The 16,194-nt window shown below is 40.2% G+C and overlaps 1 protein-coding gene across 1 annotated transcript in view; it reads left to right on the top strand.

Annotated features, from left to right (window-relative positions):
• CENPJ (centromere protein J) overlaps window positions 1–15,621 on the top strand; it is a 42,325-nt gene extending 26,704 nt beyond the window's left edge. The window contains 8 exon segments of the mRNA XM_033103802.1: window positions 2,052–2,136; window positions 11,229–11,293; window positions 11,542–11,607; window positions 11,610–11,657; window positions 13,107–13,247; window positions 13,324–13,408; window positions 13,492–13,612; window positions 15,312–15,621. Coding sequence (XP_032959693.1) covers window positions 2,052–2,136; window positions 11,229–11,293; window positions 11,542–11,607; window positions 11,610–11,657; window positions 13,107–13,247; window positions 13,324–13,408; window positions 13,492–13,612; window positions 15,312–15,504 — 804 coding nt within the window. The 3' untranslated portion in view covers window positions 15,505–15,621.
• Window positions 15,622–16,194: the final 573 nt, after the last annotated feature.

Raw genomic sequence — 16,194 nt, 5'->3', positions numbered from 1 at the left:
TCTCGGGCATGGACATGAGGAGCTCAGGTGCAGACAAGGTGAGTCTGAAATGCCTGTGCGGCATCAGGTGGACATGTTAACCGGGCAGTGTGCGTATCTCAGGAGGCGGTCAGGATGGAGCAGGAAATTCGGGGTCATCAGAATGTGCAGTGGGTGAAGCTTCGGGCTGGGAGGGAGGGATGGCCGAGGCTGAAAGTCCACGGACTGAGCTGACTGAGGAGCTGGGTGCGAGGATGAACAGCCAGGAGGAGGAAGGAGAGGGGGCCAGTGTGACGTCCCAAAAGCCATGTCCCGGAGGTCCCTCGAGGGGTGGGGCCCACGGCGTCAGGGCTGCTGCCAAGTAAGATGAGGACTGAAGGTTGTCATGGGATTTACCAGTTAGAGGTGCTGAAGACAAAAGCATGGATGAGAGAGAAGGAGGACAACAGTGTAAGAGCTTCATGGAGAGGTTTTGCAGTAAGTGGGAAGAGAAGTGTGGCTGGAGGGGAAGTTGTTTCTGTTTGTTTTAAGATGGGACAGTAAACACTGAGTGCCTGTTTCCCGGTGGGGTTGGCTCAGTGGGACGAAAGGTCTAATGGGGGTGAAGCGGGACTGTTGACGTGGCCCGTGAACCAGGGGAGATGGGATTCGGGAAGAAGGCAGGGCTGCCCGTCAGAAGGTCCGAGGTCTGTACCCAGGCTGGGGGTGTGGTGCCCTGTGGTAGGACGTCCCTCCTGATGCTCTGAAGCACGAGAGTGAGGGAGCAGAAGGGGCTGTGGGAGGGGTGAGCACACGGGAGAACGCGCAGTGGCTGTGAGGGCTGCGGGCACTGCTGAAGTTCCTGAGCCCGCGGCCGTTAGAGGGCGTTTCAAGTGAGCACGGATCCATTATTTTGTCTCGTTCAGCTTTTTGGGTGTAGGGTGGCGGAGAGTTGTTATTTTCGAAGAGGAGTGGTCATGGGGGGAATCCCACAAAGTGGGGGGGTTGGAAGTTGACGGATGTACGATGAGAGTGAGTGCAACGCCCCGTGAATGTAAGCTGCCCGAGGGCACAGGCTCCGCGTGGGGACTGTGAAACCTGGGTCAGTGACTAGGACGCAGAGGCTGTGGGGTCGGGACCGGAGGAAGGCGCTACAGGCTCAGCCGTGACAGTCAGAAAGTGGGTTCTCCTCCTCAGACACCCCTTATGGCGGCGGCTTCCCACATAGCGATTTCCCTGGTGTGGTTGGCCCTGGAATACTCGCCAGGACTCCAGCACTGTTAGCATTTGCAGTGTTTGTGTGTGTCCTTTGCTGGGCCATTTGAAGGTAGTTGCAGAAATCATGGCACCTCACCCCTAAATACTTGAGCATTAAATGGCATTGGTTTTTTGAGTAGGCCAGGCTGCCCTGCATTCTGGATTTGAATGCTTTGAAATTGAGAGTTTTGCGGTTATTTTGTACATGTTGCTAGTGACTAGTTCTAGAGCTTGCCCGTTGGAGTGCACGGCTGAGATTGCTCAGCGCACGCAAGCCCCGGCCTTGGCTTGTCCTCTGCTGGCAAGGACAGTGGGGTACGTGGTATGGGTACGCGCCGTGGGGTTCAGAGCTGGGCGGGGACAAGACAGATTTGGTTGGAAGCGGTGAGTGGGGGAGCAAGAAGGACATCTCCCCTACTTCTATTATAAATCTAAATGTAGGGTGGGAGCTCTGAGGGTGACAGACTTCCATCCCCACGAGGGGACAGTGGTGAGCAGGCTTCTGAGCGGGAGCAGAGCTCAGAGCAAGATGGCAAGGGTGCTGATGTGGGCCATGACTCCGTCCTCTGCTCTGGCTGCCTGCCACCAGTCGTCTCTCTCACGCCCTCACGTGAGGAGTGAGTACATTTCCAGGGGTGGGCTGTGTGTATATGTGTGTGCGCACGCGTGTGCACAGACACAATCCTAGACAATAGCTGGTTCACTGGTCTAGAGTGATGAAAACAACATAAATGAACAGACTTAAAACGTTCTCTTTGCACGCCGAGTTCTGTTTCTTTCGTTATACTAATACGTAGACGAACACTACTTTTTTATTCAATTTTCTCCACCTCTAGAACTCATCAGTTCGAATGCAAAAGAGTCAGAATTCTTCAGGGGCCCAGCTAGAAAAACACAAGAAAAATACTTTGCCCACACAAGGTAAGAAGTCATACGATCTTTTCAGAAAACATTTCAGGAGTTTAAAGAATAGAAACTTCACACCAAACTTAAGACATAAAACATCGTAAGTGTAATTGAAGCCCATGTCCCGACTCTCCGACCTGATTCCCGCCAACTGCATTCCCACACTGGTTTCTCATTCCTCTGCTACATCGTGCCTACGAATCAGCACAGTACGACTGTCTCATCTTTATGTGTCCCTCTGCAATTTGCTGTTTTCTCTCTATATTTTGAGACTCACCACAGTAATACACACAAACTGTAGCTTATTGATTTAATAGCTATATCCAGATTCCATGTATATCTGTGCCAAGTCTCCCTGTCTTCAGGATTTCTCAGTTTGTCAGTGCGATGAATATGGCTGCACGATGTCTTGATCACATGTCTCTGGGACACTTGTCCAGAGTGGGATGCTGGGTCACAGCAAGTTTGTGTGAGTGTAGGTCTTCTCTGCGCTCCCCAAGGTTGTTACCGGTTGTTTTTTGCCATCAGCAGAATGTGCTGTGTATGCTTTCTAACCCTTGATCTGGTCAGACTGCAATTTTGGCCATTCGGGTGGGTGTGAAATGGCAGGTCAGTGTAATTTTAATATGCACTTCCCTAATTACTGGTAAGGCATGTGAGCATTTGGCTTTCCTATTTTGTGACTTGCCTGTTCATAGTGGGGTGGGGGGTGTTTCTCTTTATTGAAGTTAATTATTCTGTGTACTAATCCTTTGTCAGTTACAAATACTACCAACATCTTCTCCCAATCTGGGTTTAGCTTTTTGGTTTGTATTTTTCACACACGTTTTTCCTTTTTTAATACTGAGGGTGCTAAAAAAAACAGTACGAGGTATGACAGTTAAATTCACGAACTCATCCTAGAAAAAGTGCTACATACCTCATTGCTGAATATCACTATGGTCACCTTCAAAGTACTCCCCTTGGGAAACTGCACTGACGCCAGTGCCTAGTCCACCCTTCAAAGCTATTTTGGAACTCTTTTTCTGGAATGGCCATCAGAGCTGTCATCTTGATGTCCTGAATGCCATTAAAATGTCTTCCTTTCAGTATTTCCTTTATCTTCGGGTAAAGAAAGAAGTCATTGGGGACCAGATCAGGTGAGTATGGAGGGTGTTCCAATACAGTTATTTGTTTACTGGCTGAAAACTCCCTCACAGACAGTGCCGTGTGAGCTGGTGCATTATCGTGATGCAAGAGCCATGAATTGTTGGCCAAAAGTTCAGGTCGTCTAACTTTTTTACTCAGCCTTTTCAGCACTTCCAAATAGTAAACTGGGTTATCTGTTTGTTCAGTTGGTACAAATTAATAATGAATAATTCCTGTGATATCAAAAAAGGTTAGCAACATAGTTGCAACAAATTCGTGAACTTAATTGTCAGACTTGTATACAAGTGGACACTTTGGTCAGTGTTGCTCAAGCAGTAGTTCTCCGTAATCAGAAGTGTCTGGACGCTGATGGTAACCACTTGGAGCACCTCTTGTAATTGCAGAAATTGAACGTGACTTGTGTTCATCTTTTGTTATCGGTATATATTGAGTATTACAATTTTAAAAGTTTTCCTTTCTTAAAATGTGTATACATTTTTGTGGCACCCTCTGTATTGATTTTATCAATCTTTATTTATGACTTTAAGAAATTCTTCTCAATCCTCAGTCATAAATATACCATTTTCTCCTATGAACTTTTGTTTTCATAATTGGGTCTTTATTCTACCTGGAATTGTCAGAAATTATTTTTGTGAATTAAATTTAGAAAGTGGATATAGTATATGCAATTTGACAATTACAGAAGAAAAGCTTGGATGACAACCAGCTAAAGAAATAGATTAGAAGCACCCCAGAACTGTCCCCTCCATGACCATATTACATTGCTTTTCCTTGTAGTTTCTACTTCCATAGATGCAGCCCTAAAAAGTGTTTTACTTTTTCTGATCTTTCTGAATACAGTCAAACCCTGTGTGTTCTGTCATTTTTCACTGTACATTGTTTTTGAGATTCAGTCACGTTAATCTGAAGCTCTAGTTCACTCATTTTCATTCCATTTATATATACTTATAATTTATTATTCTGTTGATGGTTCATTTTTTAAAAGTTTTGGAATGTTCAGCAGTGATGCCATGAACACTTTTACTCATGTCTGGTACACACGTTCATTTCTCTAGGGCATATTTCTAGGGACGGGTTTACGGTAATTGGTAGGAATAGCTTTCACACCAATAGATTTTGCTAAAACATCTTCCAAAGTGATTTTACTTTCTGACCAGCACTGTAGGTGTGTGCTTTGCTCCACACCTTGTTCATACTTGGTGTTGTCACTTACATTTTTGCCAGTTAGTAGGAAGGAGTATAACAGTATCTCATTAGAGTTTTAATTTGCTGAATCACCCAGAGTACTAAATATGCTAAACACTTTTGCCTGTGTTTATTCCTTTAACGTATTACAAATATCTTCTCCCAGTCTGTGCCTTTTTACTTTTTACAATGTATTGAACCACAATTCTTCATCTTTTTTTAAATTACAATATATTTGACATATAACATTGTGTAAATTTAAGGTTTACACATTGATTTGATACATTCATATATTGTAATATGATTGCCATTGTGGCAATAATTAGCACCTGTCACATCACATAATTATCATTTCGTTTTAGTGGTTGAAATAGTTAAGATCTAATCTCTGAGTAAGTCTGATGATTATAATACTGCTGTTGTCCGTACTCACTATGTTAGATCACTAGGACTTATTTACTACTTGTTGCAAGTTTGAGCCCTTCCACACCATTTTTCCTATCCCCCTACCTCGCAATCCTTGGTAATCACCATTTCACACTGTTTTTATGAGTTCGGCTTTTTTAGATTCCACGTATAAGTGAGAGCATACGGTAGTTATCTGTCTCTGTCTGACTTATTTCACTTAGCATAATGTCTTCAAGGTCAATCCATGTTGTCACAAATGGCAGGATTTTCTTTTTTCTTGGCTATTGTATATGTGTACCACACCTTCTTTATCCAGCATCCACTGATGGACACGTTGGCTGTTTCCATACTTGACTATTGTGAATAACGCAGCAATAAACATGGGGTGCAGATACCTCTCCAAGATGCTGTTTACATTTCCTTAGGATAAATATCCAGAAGTGGAATTGCTGGGTCATAAGGTAGTTCTATTTTTAATTTTTTGAGGAACCTCAATCCTGTTCTCCATACTGGCTGCACCAATTTGCAATCCCCCCAACAGGGCACGAGGGTTCCCTTTTCTCCACAGCCTCGCCAACACTTCATCTTGATAATAGCCATTCTGACAGGTGTGAGGTGATATCTTGTGGGTTTGACTTGCATTTCCCTGATGATTAGTGATGTTGGACACCTTTTTATATACCTGTTGCCCATCTGTATGTCTTTGGAAAAATGCCTATTCAGTTCCTCTGCCATTTAATTGTATTTTGTTGTTATTGAGTCCTATGAGTTCTTTATCTATTTGGATGGATATTAACCCTGTATCTGACATATGGTTTGCAAAAATGTTCTCCCATTCTGTAGGCTGCCTTTTCATTTTCTTGATTGTTTCTTTTGCTGTGCAGCTTTTTAATTTGATGATTTTTGCTTTTGTTGTATGTGCCTTTGGTGTCATACCCAAGAAATCATTGCTAAGACTAATGTTCAGGAGCTTCTTCTCTACATTTTTTCTAGAAATTTTAATGGCATCAGCTCTTATGATTAAATCTTTGATCCATTTCAAATTAATTTTTGTGAGTGGTGTAAGCTAGGGGTCCAGTTTCATTTCTCTGCTGGTGGTTATCCAGTTTTCGCAGCGCCATGTGTTGCAGAGACTATGCTTTCCTTATTGAGTGTTCTTAGCTCCCTGGCTGAATATTAGTTGACTGTATATGTGGGGGCTTTCTGTTCTGTTCCATGGGTCTGTATGTCTGTTTTTATGACAGTACCGTACTGCTTTAGTTATTATAGCTTAAAACAGTATGATATTCCTTGAAATCAGGATTGTGATGACTCTGGCTTTCTTTTTTCTCAGGATTGCTTTGGCTATTCGGAGTGTTTTGTGGTTCTGTACAAAGTTTAGGATTGTTTTTTCTATTTCCGTTGGAATTTTCATAGGGATCACATTGAATTTATAGATGGATTTGGGTAGTATGGATATTTTAACAATATTAACTTTTCTGATCCATGAACACAAGGTGTTTTACCATTTGTTTGTGCCTCTTTGAGGCACTAGTTTTATAGTTTTCATCATAAAGATCTTTTACTTCCTTGGCTAAATGTATTTCTAGGTAGTTTTTGTTTTTCATGGTATTGTGAATGGGATAGTTTTCTTGAATTTTTTCAAATTTTAGTGCGTATAGAAGTGCAACTGATGTCTGTATGTTGATTTTATATCCGGCAACTTTACTGAATTCATTGACTAGTTCTAACAGTTTTTTGATTGAGTCTTTGGGATTTTCTATATACAAAATAATATTATCTGTAAATAATGACAATTTGACTTCTTCCTTTCCAATCTGGTTGCTTTTTATTTCTTTGCCTTGCCTAACTGCTCTGGCTGTAAATATTTTACAATTATTGATTGGTGTATGTCGTCTATCCTTGCATTCAGGGATAAATCCCACTTGGTCATAGTGTATGATCTTTTTCATGTGTTTTTAAATTTGGTTTGCTAATATTTACTTAAGAATTTTTGCATCTGTGTTCATCAAGGATATTGGTCTATTGTTATCTTGTGCCCTTATTTGGCTTTGGTATCGGTGTTGCTGGCCTTGTTGACTGTATTTGGAAATACTCTTCCTTTTCAATTTTTTGGAAGATCTTGAGGACTTGCATTAGTTCTTTAAATGTTTGGTAGAATTCACCAAGTAAAGATGTCAGGTCCTGGGGTTTTCTATGTTGGGAGGTTTTTGGTTACTGATTCAATCACATTTGAATCACTCATTATTGGTCTGTTCAGATTTCTGTTTCTTTCTGGCAGATTGTGTGTTTCTAGGAATGTATCCATTTTTTTCTATGCTATCTAGTTTGTTGGTATATAATTAATTGTTCATAGGAGTCACTTATGATCCTATTTATTTGTGGAGTATCAGTTGTAATATCTCCCCTTTCAATGCTAATTTTATATATTTGAGTCTTCTTAGTTTAGTGAAAGGTTTGTCAATTCTATCTTTTCAGAAAACAAGCTTAGTTTTGTTGATCCTTTCTGTTGTTTTTCTGATCTCTATTTATTTCCACTCTGCTCTTTATTATTTCTGCACTTCTGCTAATTGTGGGCTTAATCTCTTCTTTTTCTAGTCCATTGAGGTGTAAAGTTAGGTTGAGATCTTTCTGATTTCTTACTATATGCATTTATCATTGTAAACTTTTACAACTGCTTTTTTTGCAGCATCCCATAGGTTGGTGCGTTGTGTTTAAATTTTCCTTTGTTTCAAGATTTTGAAAAATTTCCCTTTTGAATTCTTTGATACAGTGACTTTTCAGAAGTGTGTTGTTTACTTCCCACATATTTGTAGATTTTCCAGCTTCCCTCTTACTGTTGATTACTAATTCCACACCACTGTGGTCAGAAAAGATGGTATGATTTCAGTCTTTTAAATTTGCTAAGACTTGTTTTGTGTCCTGACATATGATCTATGCTGGAGAATATTCCATATGCACTTGAGAAGAATATATTCTGTTACCGTTGGATGGAATGTTCTGTATATAACTCTTGTATGTTCATTTGGTTTAAAGTATATAGTTCAGTTCCATTTTTTTCCTTGTTGATTTTTTTGTCTGGATGGTCTGTCCATTGCAAGGTGGGGTATTACAGTCCCATACTATTACAGTAGTTTCCTCTTATCTATGGTTTTGATTTGCACGTTTTTATTTTGTTTTATCCATCAGCCATTCTGTGCCTTTTGATATGATTGATGAATTCATCCATTTACACTAGCTGATGATTCATATGAAAGGACTTACTACTGCTGTCTTATTGATTGCTTTCTGGTTATTTTGTATTTCCATTGTTTCTTTTTTCCTTTGTAGATTTGTGGTTTTCTGTGGTCGTATGCTCTGTTTCCCTTTTTTTTTTTGGTGGTTGTTTTTTTTTGGGGGGGGGGGGAAGGTGACAGGACTTTTTTATTGGGGAACAGTGTGTACTTCCAGGACTTTTTCCAAGTCAAGTTTTTTTGTTCTTTCAATCTTAGTTGTAGAGGGCGCAGCTCAGCTCCAGGTCCAGTTGCCATTGTTAGTTGCAGGGGGCGCAGCCCACCATCCCTTGCGGGAGTCGAGGAGTCGAACCAGCAACCTTGTGGTTGAGAGCCCTGTGCTCCAACCAACTGAGCCATCTGGCACTGGCCCATGTGGGAATCGAACCGGCAGCCTTCAGCGTTAGGAGCACAGAGCTCCAACCACCTGAGCTACCGGGCCGGCCCCCGTTTTTTTAAATTAAATTTTATTGGGGTGACAGTTGTTAGTAAAGTTACATCGGTTTCAGGTGTACAATTCTGTAATACATCATCTATATATCACATTGTGTGTTCACCACCCAGAGTCATTTCTCCTTTTATCCCATATATTTGATTCCTTTTACCCTCATCTACCACCCACCTCCCCCCTTACCCTCTGGTAATCACTAAACTATTGTACACAATGGAATACTATTCTGCCATAAGAAAAGATGAAATAGTGCTATTTGCGACAACATGGTTGGATCTTGAGGTTATTATGCTAAGCAAAATAAATCAGACAGCAAAAGTCGAGAACCATATGATTTCACTGATAAGTGGTATATAAAACTGAAAACAACAAAAGAACAAGACAGACAAATGAAGAAACAAAAACTCATAGACGCAGACAATAGTTTAGTGGTTACCATTTTTTTATGTTTCATGGATCTACTCCAGATTTTCGCTTGTGGTTACCATGAGGGTTACATAAGACAAGATAAAACAGTCCATTTTATGCTGATAGCCACTTAGCTTCCTTCACCCATAAAGCCGCCACCCTTTTACTCCTCCCCTTTCATAGTTTTGATACCATGATTTACCTTTATATGCTGTGTATTTGTTAACATATCTTAGTAGCTATAATTATTTTTAATACTTTTTCTTTAACCTCTGTACTATAAGTGATTAATACATCATCCTGTTATAGAACAGAGTTTCTATCTGACTAAATTTTCACTTTTACCAGTGTTGTGTACTTTTGTGTATTTTTACGTTATTCATTAGCGTCTCTGTTTCAGCTTGAAGAACTCCTTTCAGCATTTCTTGCAAGATAGGTCGAGTGGTAATGAACTCACTTATCGAGTGGAAAGCCTTTATTTCTCCTTAATATCTGAAGAATAACTTTGTCAGGCAAATATTCTTGGCTGGCAGTTTTATCTTACAGCACTTTAAATGTCAGTCTATTCTCTCTTGGCCTTCAGAGTTTCTGCTGAGTGCTAGCCTAAGGGAGTTCTCTTTCTAGGTTACTTCTTTTCTTCCCTAGATGCCTTTAACAGTCTTTCATTATCACTAATTTTTGACAGTTTCATAATAATGTCTTGGAGACAGTATTTTGCATTGAGATAATAGGTGTTCCATTAGCTTTGTGGACTTGTATACCCAAGCCCTACCCAAGCTTTGGGAAGTTCTCAGCTATTATTTTTTAAAATTAAATATTAACTTTAATTTCTTTAGAGAAATTTTCTTCTCCCTCTCTTCTGGAATACCAATTATTCAAATATTTGCCGTTCTAATGAAACCTGATAGCTCTCGTTGGCTTTATTTTTAAATCTTAGTTCCCCCTTCTCTTCTAACTGTATTATTTCTGTAGAGTTGACCCTTGAACAACATGGAGGTTAGGGGTGCTGACTCCCCACGGAGTCCAAAATTCATGTGTAACTTAAGTCAGCCCTCCACATGTGTGGATTGAACATACAGTTGACCCTTGAACAAGTTGGGTTTGAACTGCATGGGTCCTGGTTCTGCCTTTTATTAGTTGACAACCTTGTCAACTTACGACGAGTATTTGACCTTTCAGCCTTGATTTTCTCACCTGTAAAATGGGGATATTAGTCTTTCCTATGGAAGATGGGTATAAGATTTAGAGATGATGTGACATAAAACTCAAATTGTGTAGTCACTTTGCCCGTCAGGTGGAGGAAGCATTCTTTATCAAATCCAAAACAGAAAACTCCTCTTACCCCAGCACTGCCTACCAGCCACCTGCCCGCTCAAGCCAAACCTGTGTGTACTCCTTGACTCCTTTCTTTTTTCCTTACCCCCTGTTCCCATCAACCCCTAAAGTAACCCTTCTGATGTTGATATGTTCTAAATCAGTTCAGGAGGGTGAACCATGGGACATGCCGACACTTGGCAATTTGGGGCTGGTGCATCAGAGACTGGACACAGCGCAGGTGGGCTGTTTCCGTACCGCTGCTCACCAGGCACCGCTGCACTTGCTACCCTGTTCTCCTCTAGTCTGTTCTCCCCACAACACCCCGCATCCGTTCTAGCCTTTAACGTGTACATCAGAGCCTGGAACTTGGGAGTGTTTATAATATGACCTGTTGGCATATAGGAAGAAAATATTAGAACTTCACTATATTTAAAAAAATTAACTTCCTTTATTTGGTGTTGGTGGTGGTATTACTAATACAGTGTACGATCGGTGTGCATCATGACTTAAAAACTTGAGACCACAGCCATCAGCTCTAGACTTTAAATACCCAGTTCATTTTTCAAGCCAAATTCTGTATGTGTTATTCTTGGATGCCTCTATTACCTGTGCGTCTCCACAACACACACGGGCCCACCTGTGACGCTAGTGGAATACCTGGGCCTTCTTCCGGATTGTAAACCCTCAGAGGACAAGAATATGTCTTTGTCGCTTTGGACTCAAGTACCTGAATATTTAAACTTATGTAACGAACTCCTATGAATTAGCAAAAAAAATATATTAAGTCTTAATTAATGGGTAAAGGTCAGCAGTTCACCTGAGGATATGAACTAAGGAAATGTTTGACTGTAATATTAAGTAAATTTAAAACTTTCAATTAAATATTAATACTAACTCTGACAATTATATTCTGACAGGCAATCCATCTCGAAGATGCAAGCCTGTGCCTCCTCATGGCTCATGCAGTTTGGATAAGGAACAAGTAAATCTCTTTATATTCTTATACATTCAAACAAATTATTCAGGCTTGAAGTGGATTAGTTAACTGACTTAAGTTTCTAAGCCATTTATAAAGGAGGGTTTTTACTAAATATTGTAAATGTTTAATACGTAACACCAAACAGTAGTCGTAGAATCCTGTAATAGTAAAATTGGGTTTTTGGAAATAAGTGTAAATTTCAGCCACTTGGTATGTCCTTTAGGACAGCTGAGAGCCTCTTGTCCTTACAGATTGCCTCACCCAGGGAGCTCCCTGAACCAGTGGACCTGCCAGATCCTGAATATAAACAGGAGGAAAAGAGGAAAAGGAAGAAATTCAAGGAGAAATCAGTCATCCTGATGGAAAGGTTGGAATTTTTAAAAATAAGGAGTACTATAAAAACTAAGCATCGGTTAAAATAGAGTGAAACCCCCCACATTCTAAAACAATTGACCTTTAAGGCTGTTGATGGGGCCTGCGAATGTTAGTTAGTGCTTTGGCGCGTGACCTTGGTTTGTCTGGACCTGCTCCGTACATGCATGACATGCACTTAGAGACCCGCAGAAGGGGGATACGGAACCCTCTGTTCTTCCTCCATACACCCCTAAAAGGCCCGTTTGGAAACCTCAGGTGATGAAGAAAGGCTCACCCTCTCCATAGCGCCTTACGTCACCCTGGGTCGGGGCCTCTCCATCTCAGCCTGCAGTCTTCTCCTCGCGCCCAGAAAGGTTGTGGGTGGGAGTGCTGCCTGGCGGGTGGTCAGCTTGCAGGAGGAACGAACAGGGAGGGACATAAACGAGCTTTGTTGCTGGGGAGGGAATTTTTCCTTGGGTTTTCCAAATACCCTAATCTCATCCATTTTAATTGAAATTAAAAGGCCAGAGTTCACTGCTAGTGATGAAGACAGCTTTTCTTGTTTAGAAGAATTCCAGCTAATAAATGGAAATGAAGAGAATTAGGGAATCACCAGATTGCCACCTCTAATGAAATAAAGGATCTAGGCAGGAGACACCAGTGATTCCTGACACCGTAAATGAAAGATTGATGGGGCTTCATGGCACATCTGACTGACGTGACACAGTCAGTCCTGGAGTTAGGACCCTATACTGTATTTCTGAACATGTGGCCATAAGAAGCTCACGGGCACCTAGAAAGTACTCGTGTCAGAATAACCCAACTGCAAGTTAATCAAGCCTCTAGATCTAACTACTGGTCTTTACTAGGAAATATAGGGGCTATGAGAACATGTTAAATGATACCATAATGGGAAAGCGATCAGACAAATCCAGAATGTGGGAAATTTTATATGTTCAATGACCCAGTTCCTTCAACAATCGGCATTAAAAAGGGGGACATGAGGTGACTGTTAAAAAATGAGTCATATTAACCAAGTGTCTGGACCTCGTTTTGATCCTGATTTAAATGAACTGTAAAAAGGTGTTTTTTGTGAATTTAGGGAAAACAGTATGGATGGTTATAATAAGATGAAGGTACTACAGTTTGTTAGGGACAATAAGGGTTTGGTTAATAAAAATTCTTTCTTACCGATACCTATTGAAGTATTCACAGGTGATGTTTACAGTTTGCTTTAAAAAGAACGCCACCAAAATGTTTAGGGGGAATAAGTGACATGAGAATGGTGATGTTTTGATACCTGAAATTGTTATGAATTTATTAACTTTTTTCTCCTTTTGAGAGAATTATTTTATTATGAAAAATTTCAAAGTGGGTAATTAGGAAGAGAATTAGGGATATTTTTGTCAGGTGGTCTCAGGAAGAACTCATACATACTGATAATCGTTTTTCCTTTGTGTAGATAGAAAAGGTTTATAAGAATGGATGCCGTGTCATAATGTTCCCAAATGGGACTCAAAAAGAAGTGAGTGCGGACGGGAAGACTGTCACTGTCACCTTCTTCAATGGGGATGTGAAGCAGGTCATGCCAGATGAGAGAGTGGTAGGTTTCCTCAGCGCTGGTTCTCCCTGCAGCTCCACACCTGAGGGACAGGCCTAGTGACCTTGTGTCGTTACAGATGTACTACTACGCGGCAGCGCAGGCCACTCACATGACTTACCCAGACGGACTAGAAGTCTTACATTTCTCAAGCGGACAGATAGGTGAAAACTTGCTCTGCCCTCTCCTTACTCAATTCTTCCCTTCCTCTAAAAATAAAACATTTACAGTAACCTTTTTCAAACAGAAAAGTATTTCCCAGATGGAAGAAAAGAAATCACATTTCCTGACCAGACTATCAAAAACTTACTTGCTGATGGAGAAGAAGAAAGCATTTTCCCAGATGGTACAGTTGTCAGAGTACAACGGTATGGTGTCTGTTAAAATTGTTTCTCGATTTTCCAGTTTTCATGGTTCAACTCTGATTACCAATTGAAGTTTTAAAATCTTAAAACATCTGTGTAAGTCATTCACAATTTCAGGGAGTTTAGAAGTGAGCAAAAGACAGACACTTTCAGAGCAGGTCAGAGTTTTCAGCATTTTGGAGTTAGAACTCATTTGAGATAAACAGACTGTAATCTATAGTCTTTAGCCTTGAGATTTAAAGGGTGTCTGTATACCGTGTTTCCCCGAAAATAAGACCTAGCCGGACAATCAGCTCTAATGTGTGTTTTGGAGCAAAAATTAGTAATAAGACCCGGTCTTATTTTACTGTAAGACCCGGTCTTATATAAGACCAGGTATAATATAATAATGTAAAATATAATAATCATATAATACCAGGTCTTATATTAATTTTTGCTCCAAAAGACGCATTAGAACAGATTGTCCAGCTAGGTCTTATTTTGGGGGAAACAGGGTAGCACTTCGGGAAAGGAGAGTGGCAAGTATTTGCCTAGAAATAAAGTTGGTGAAATTGGAAAACAGTGAAGGAGACACAAAGAAGGAAAAGCTGCACTATCCATTTTTAAAACGAATCAAACAATGGCAGCAGGGTTTGAATTAGATTCTCGCTCTCCCTTCCTGTCCCAGCCTGATAAACACTTTAGTTCTCTGGCCACCTTTAAAACGAACAACCTTTCTTTATCCTTCTGATTGTCATATTTCTAGAAATTATAGACTTCTTTAAGTCTTCAATCCACAATGAACATCTTGTATCACCATTTTCATTAAAACCATGGTGAAGGTTTGGCAAATCCAGTGTCCTTTTCTTCGTTTGCGGCTTCTTCAAGAGCATGAGTGTTAAACATCCGTTAACTTGATAGGACACATCATAGTTGCCTTCAGCTTAAATTCTAACTTGCCCCCCTCCAACAAGAAGTAAAAACACTAATTCGAATAACATAGGAATGTCTTATGGTCATGATAGTGTTTTTCCCTCAACATGTCTGAAACTGTGTGGTGCTCATTAAATAAACAGCAATTTGTTCTAAACTTTGAGTAAAATCTTACGTGTACATTATACTTTGAATGTTTGACATTTTCTACAATAAAAAGAGAAAAGAACATGAAAAACTCCATGCACTCATCTCTCCATCTTCACGTATTAACTTGGAGATGCTCAACCTTTTTCATCTCTGCTCCTCCCTATATTAGGGGTTCAGTGTGAACATCCCAGACACACACCCAGGCTGGCAGCTGGGTACTATTTTCCACACTCCACTTCATAGCAGGTCTCGGGTCTCATCACGCCCCCTCCTCCAGCCTGATGCAGACTGAGCAAGGGCTGTGTGACGAGAATAAGGGTCAAAACCGAGAGCTTCGTGTTAATACAGTGCCCAACTTTTTTAGAGGCAGAACACATGTAAAGTTAAAAAACAAAGAAACCTAAGCATTTTGTGGTGAAAGCATAAATATATTTTTAAAAAGCCTTTTATGGGGACATGTAAGTGCTAATCTGATCATTGGAACTATCAGCCTGCAGCAGAAACACATGCAAAGAAGGTACCGTGTAGTGAAAAGGACCTCGGGGTGCTCTAGAAGAAATAACTGCCAGAATCAAAAGGCTACTTTTAAATAATTTTCCTTTTAAAATATTTTAAAAGAAATTCTATTTTAAATTGACAGAGATGGTAACAAAATCATCGAGTTTCATAATGGCCAGAGAGAACTACATACCGCCGAGTTCAAGAGACGGGAGTACCCAGACGGCACAGTTAAAACTGTCTATGCAAATGGCCATCAGGAAACAAAATACACCTCTGGGCGCGTAAGAGTTAAAGACAAAGATGGTAATGTTCTCATGGACACGAAAGTGTAATGATGCTTGTGTGAGACTAATCATGAAATAACACTAGCTTGATTGTCTTGTTAAAAATGTACATTTCTTGTGGACTGTGGTTTAATTTATACATACTGTGTGTCTGTGTGTGTGTAAATGGAGAAGATTATGTTTGGAATAGAAAATGTATAGCTTTTCATAATCTTTGAAATGCACGTTTCATTTTTAACTCACCTACTCTGTCTTTCTACAGTTAAACACAGAGTAAAGAAAGCATTATTAAAGCACTTTGTTACAAGCTTTAAAAATATAAGTGGGCACTTTAATTGGTTGGACATCCTTATAAAAAACAAATACAAGAAACACAGTATTGCACAGATTTTCCACCAGACATCAGCCATAAAACAAGGACTCGCACAGAAAGTTTACTCAAGGAGTAAGAGAGTTTCTCCAGTCAAAATATCACTAGGTTTAATTTAGTACTAAAATTAAAGCATCTTACCTACCTCAGAGGTTCTTTAATTGTAACAGAATGGGAAGTTAATGAATGAATATAAAAAGTCTAAAAAGAGTTCATTCTATGAGTACAGAAAACTCATAATGAGGAGAAAGCAGTTACAATGAGGGTGACGATATAACTGGTCAAAATTTAACACTTGACATTGGGAGGGCATAAAAATAGTTGGTGTTAACCGATGGGCCACAGGTACCTTAATGTTATGACCTATA

This window comes from Rhinolophus ferrumequinum, chromosome 4 (genome assembly GCF_004115265.2).
Source record: "Rhinolophus ferrumequinum isolate MPI-CBG mRhiFer1 chromosome 4, mRhiFer1_v1.p, whole genome shotgun sequence".
Taxonomy (NCBI): domain Eukaryota; kingdom Metazoa; phylum Chordata; class Mammalia; order Chiroptera; family Rhinolophidae; genus Rhinolophus; species Rhinolophus ferrumequinum.
The sequence above is the reverse complement of the archived record's forward strand: the minus strand, read 5'-3'. Positions and strand labels throughout refer to the sequence as shown.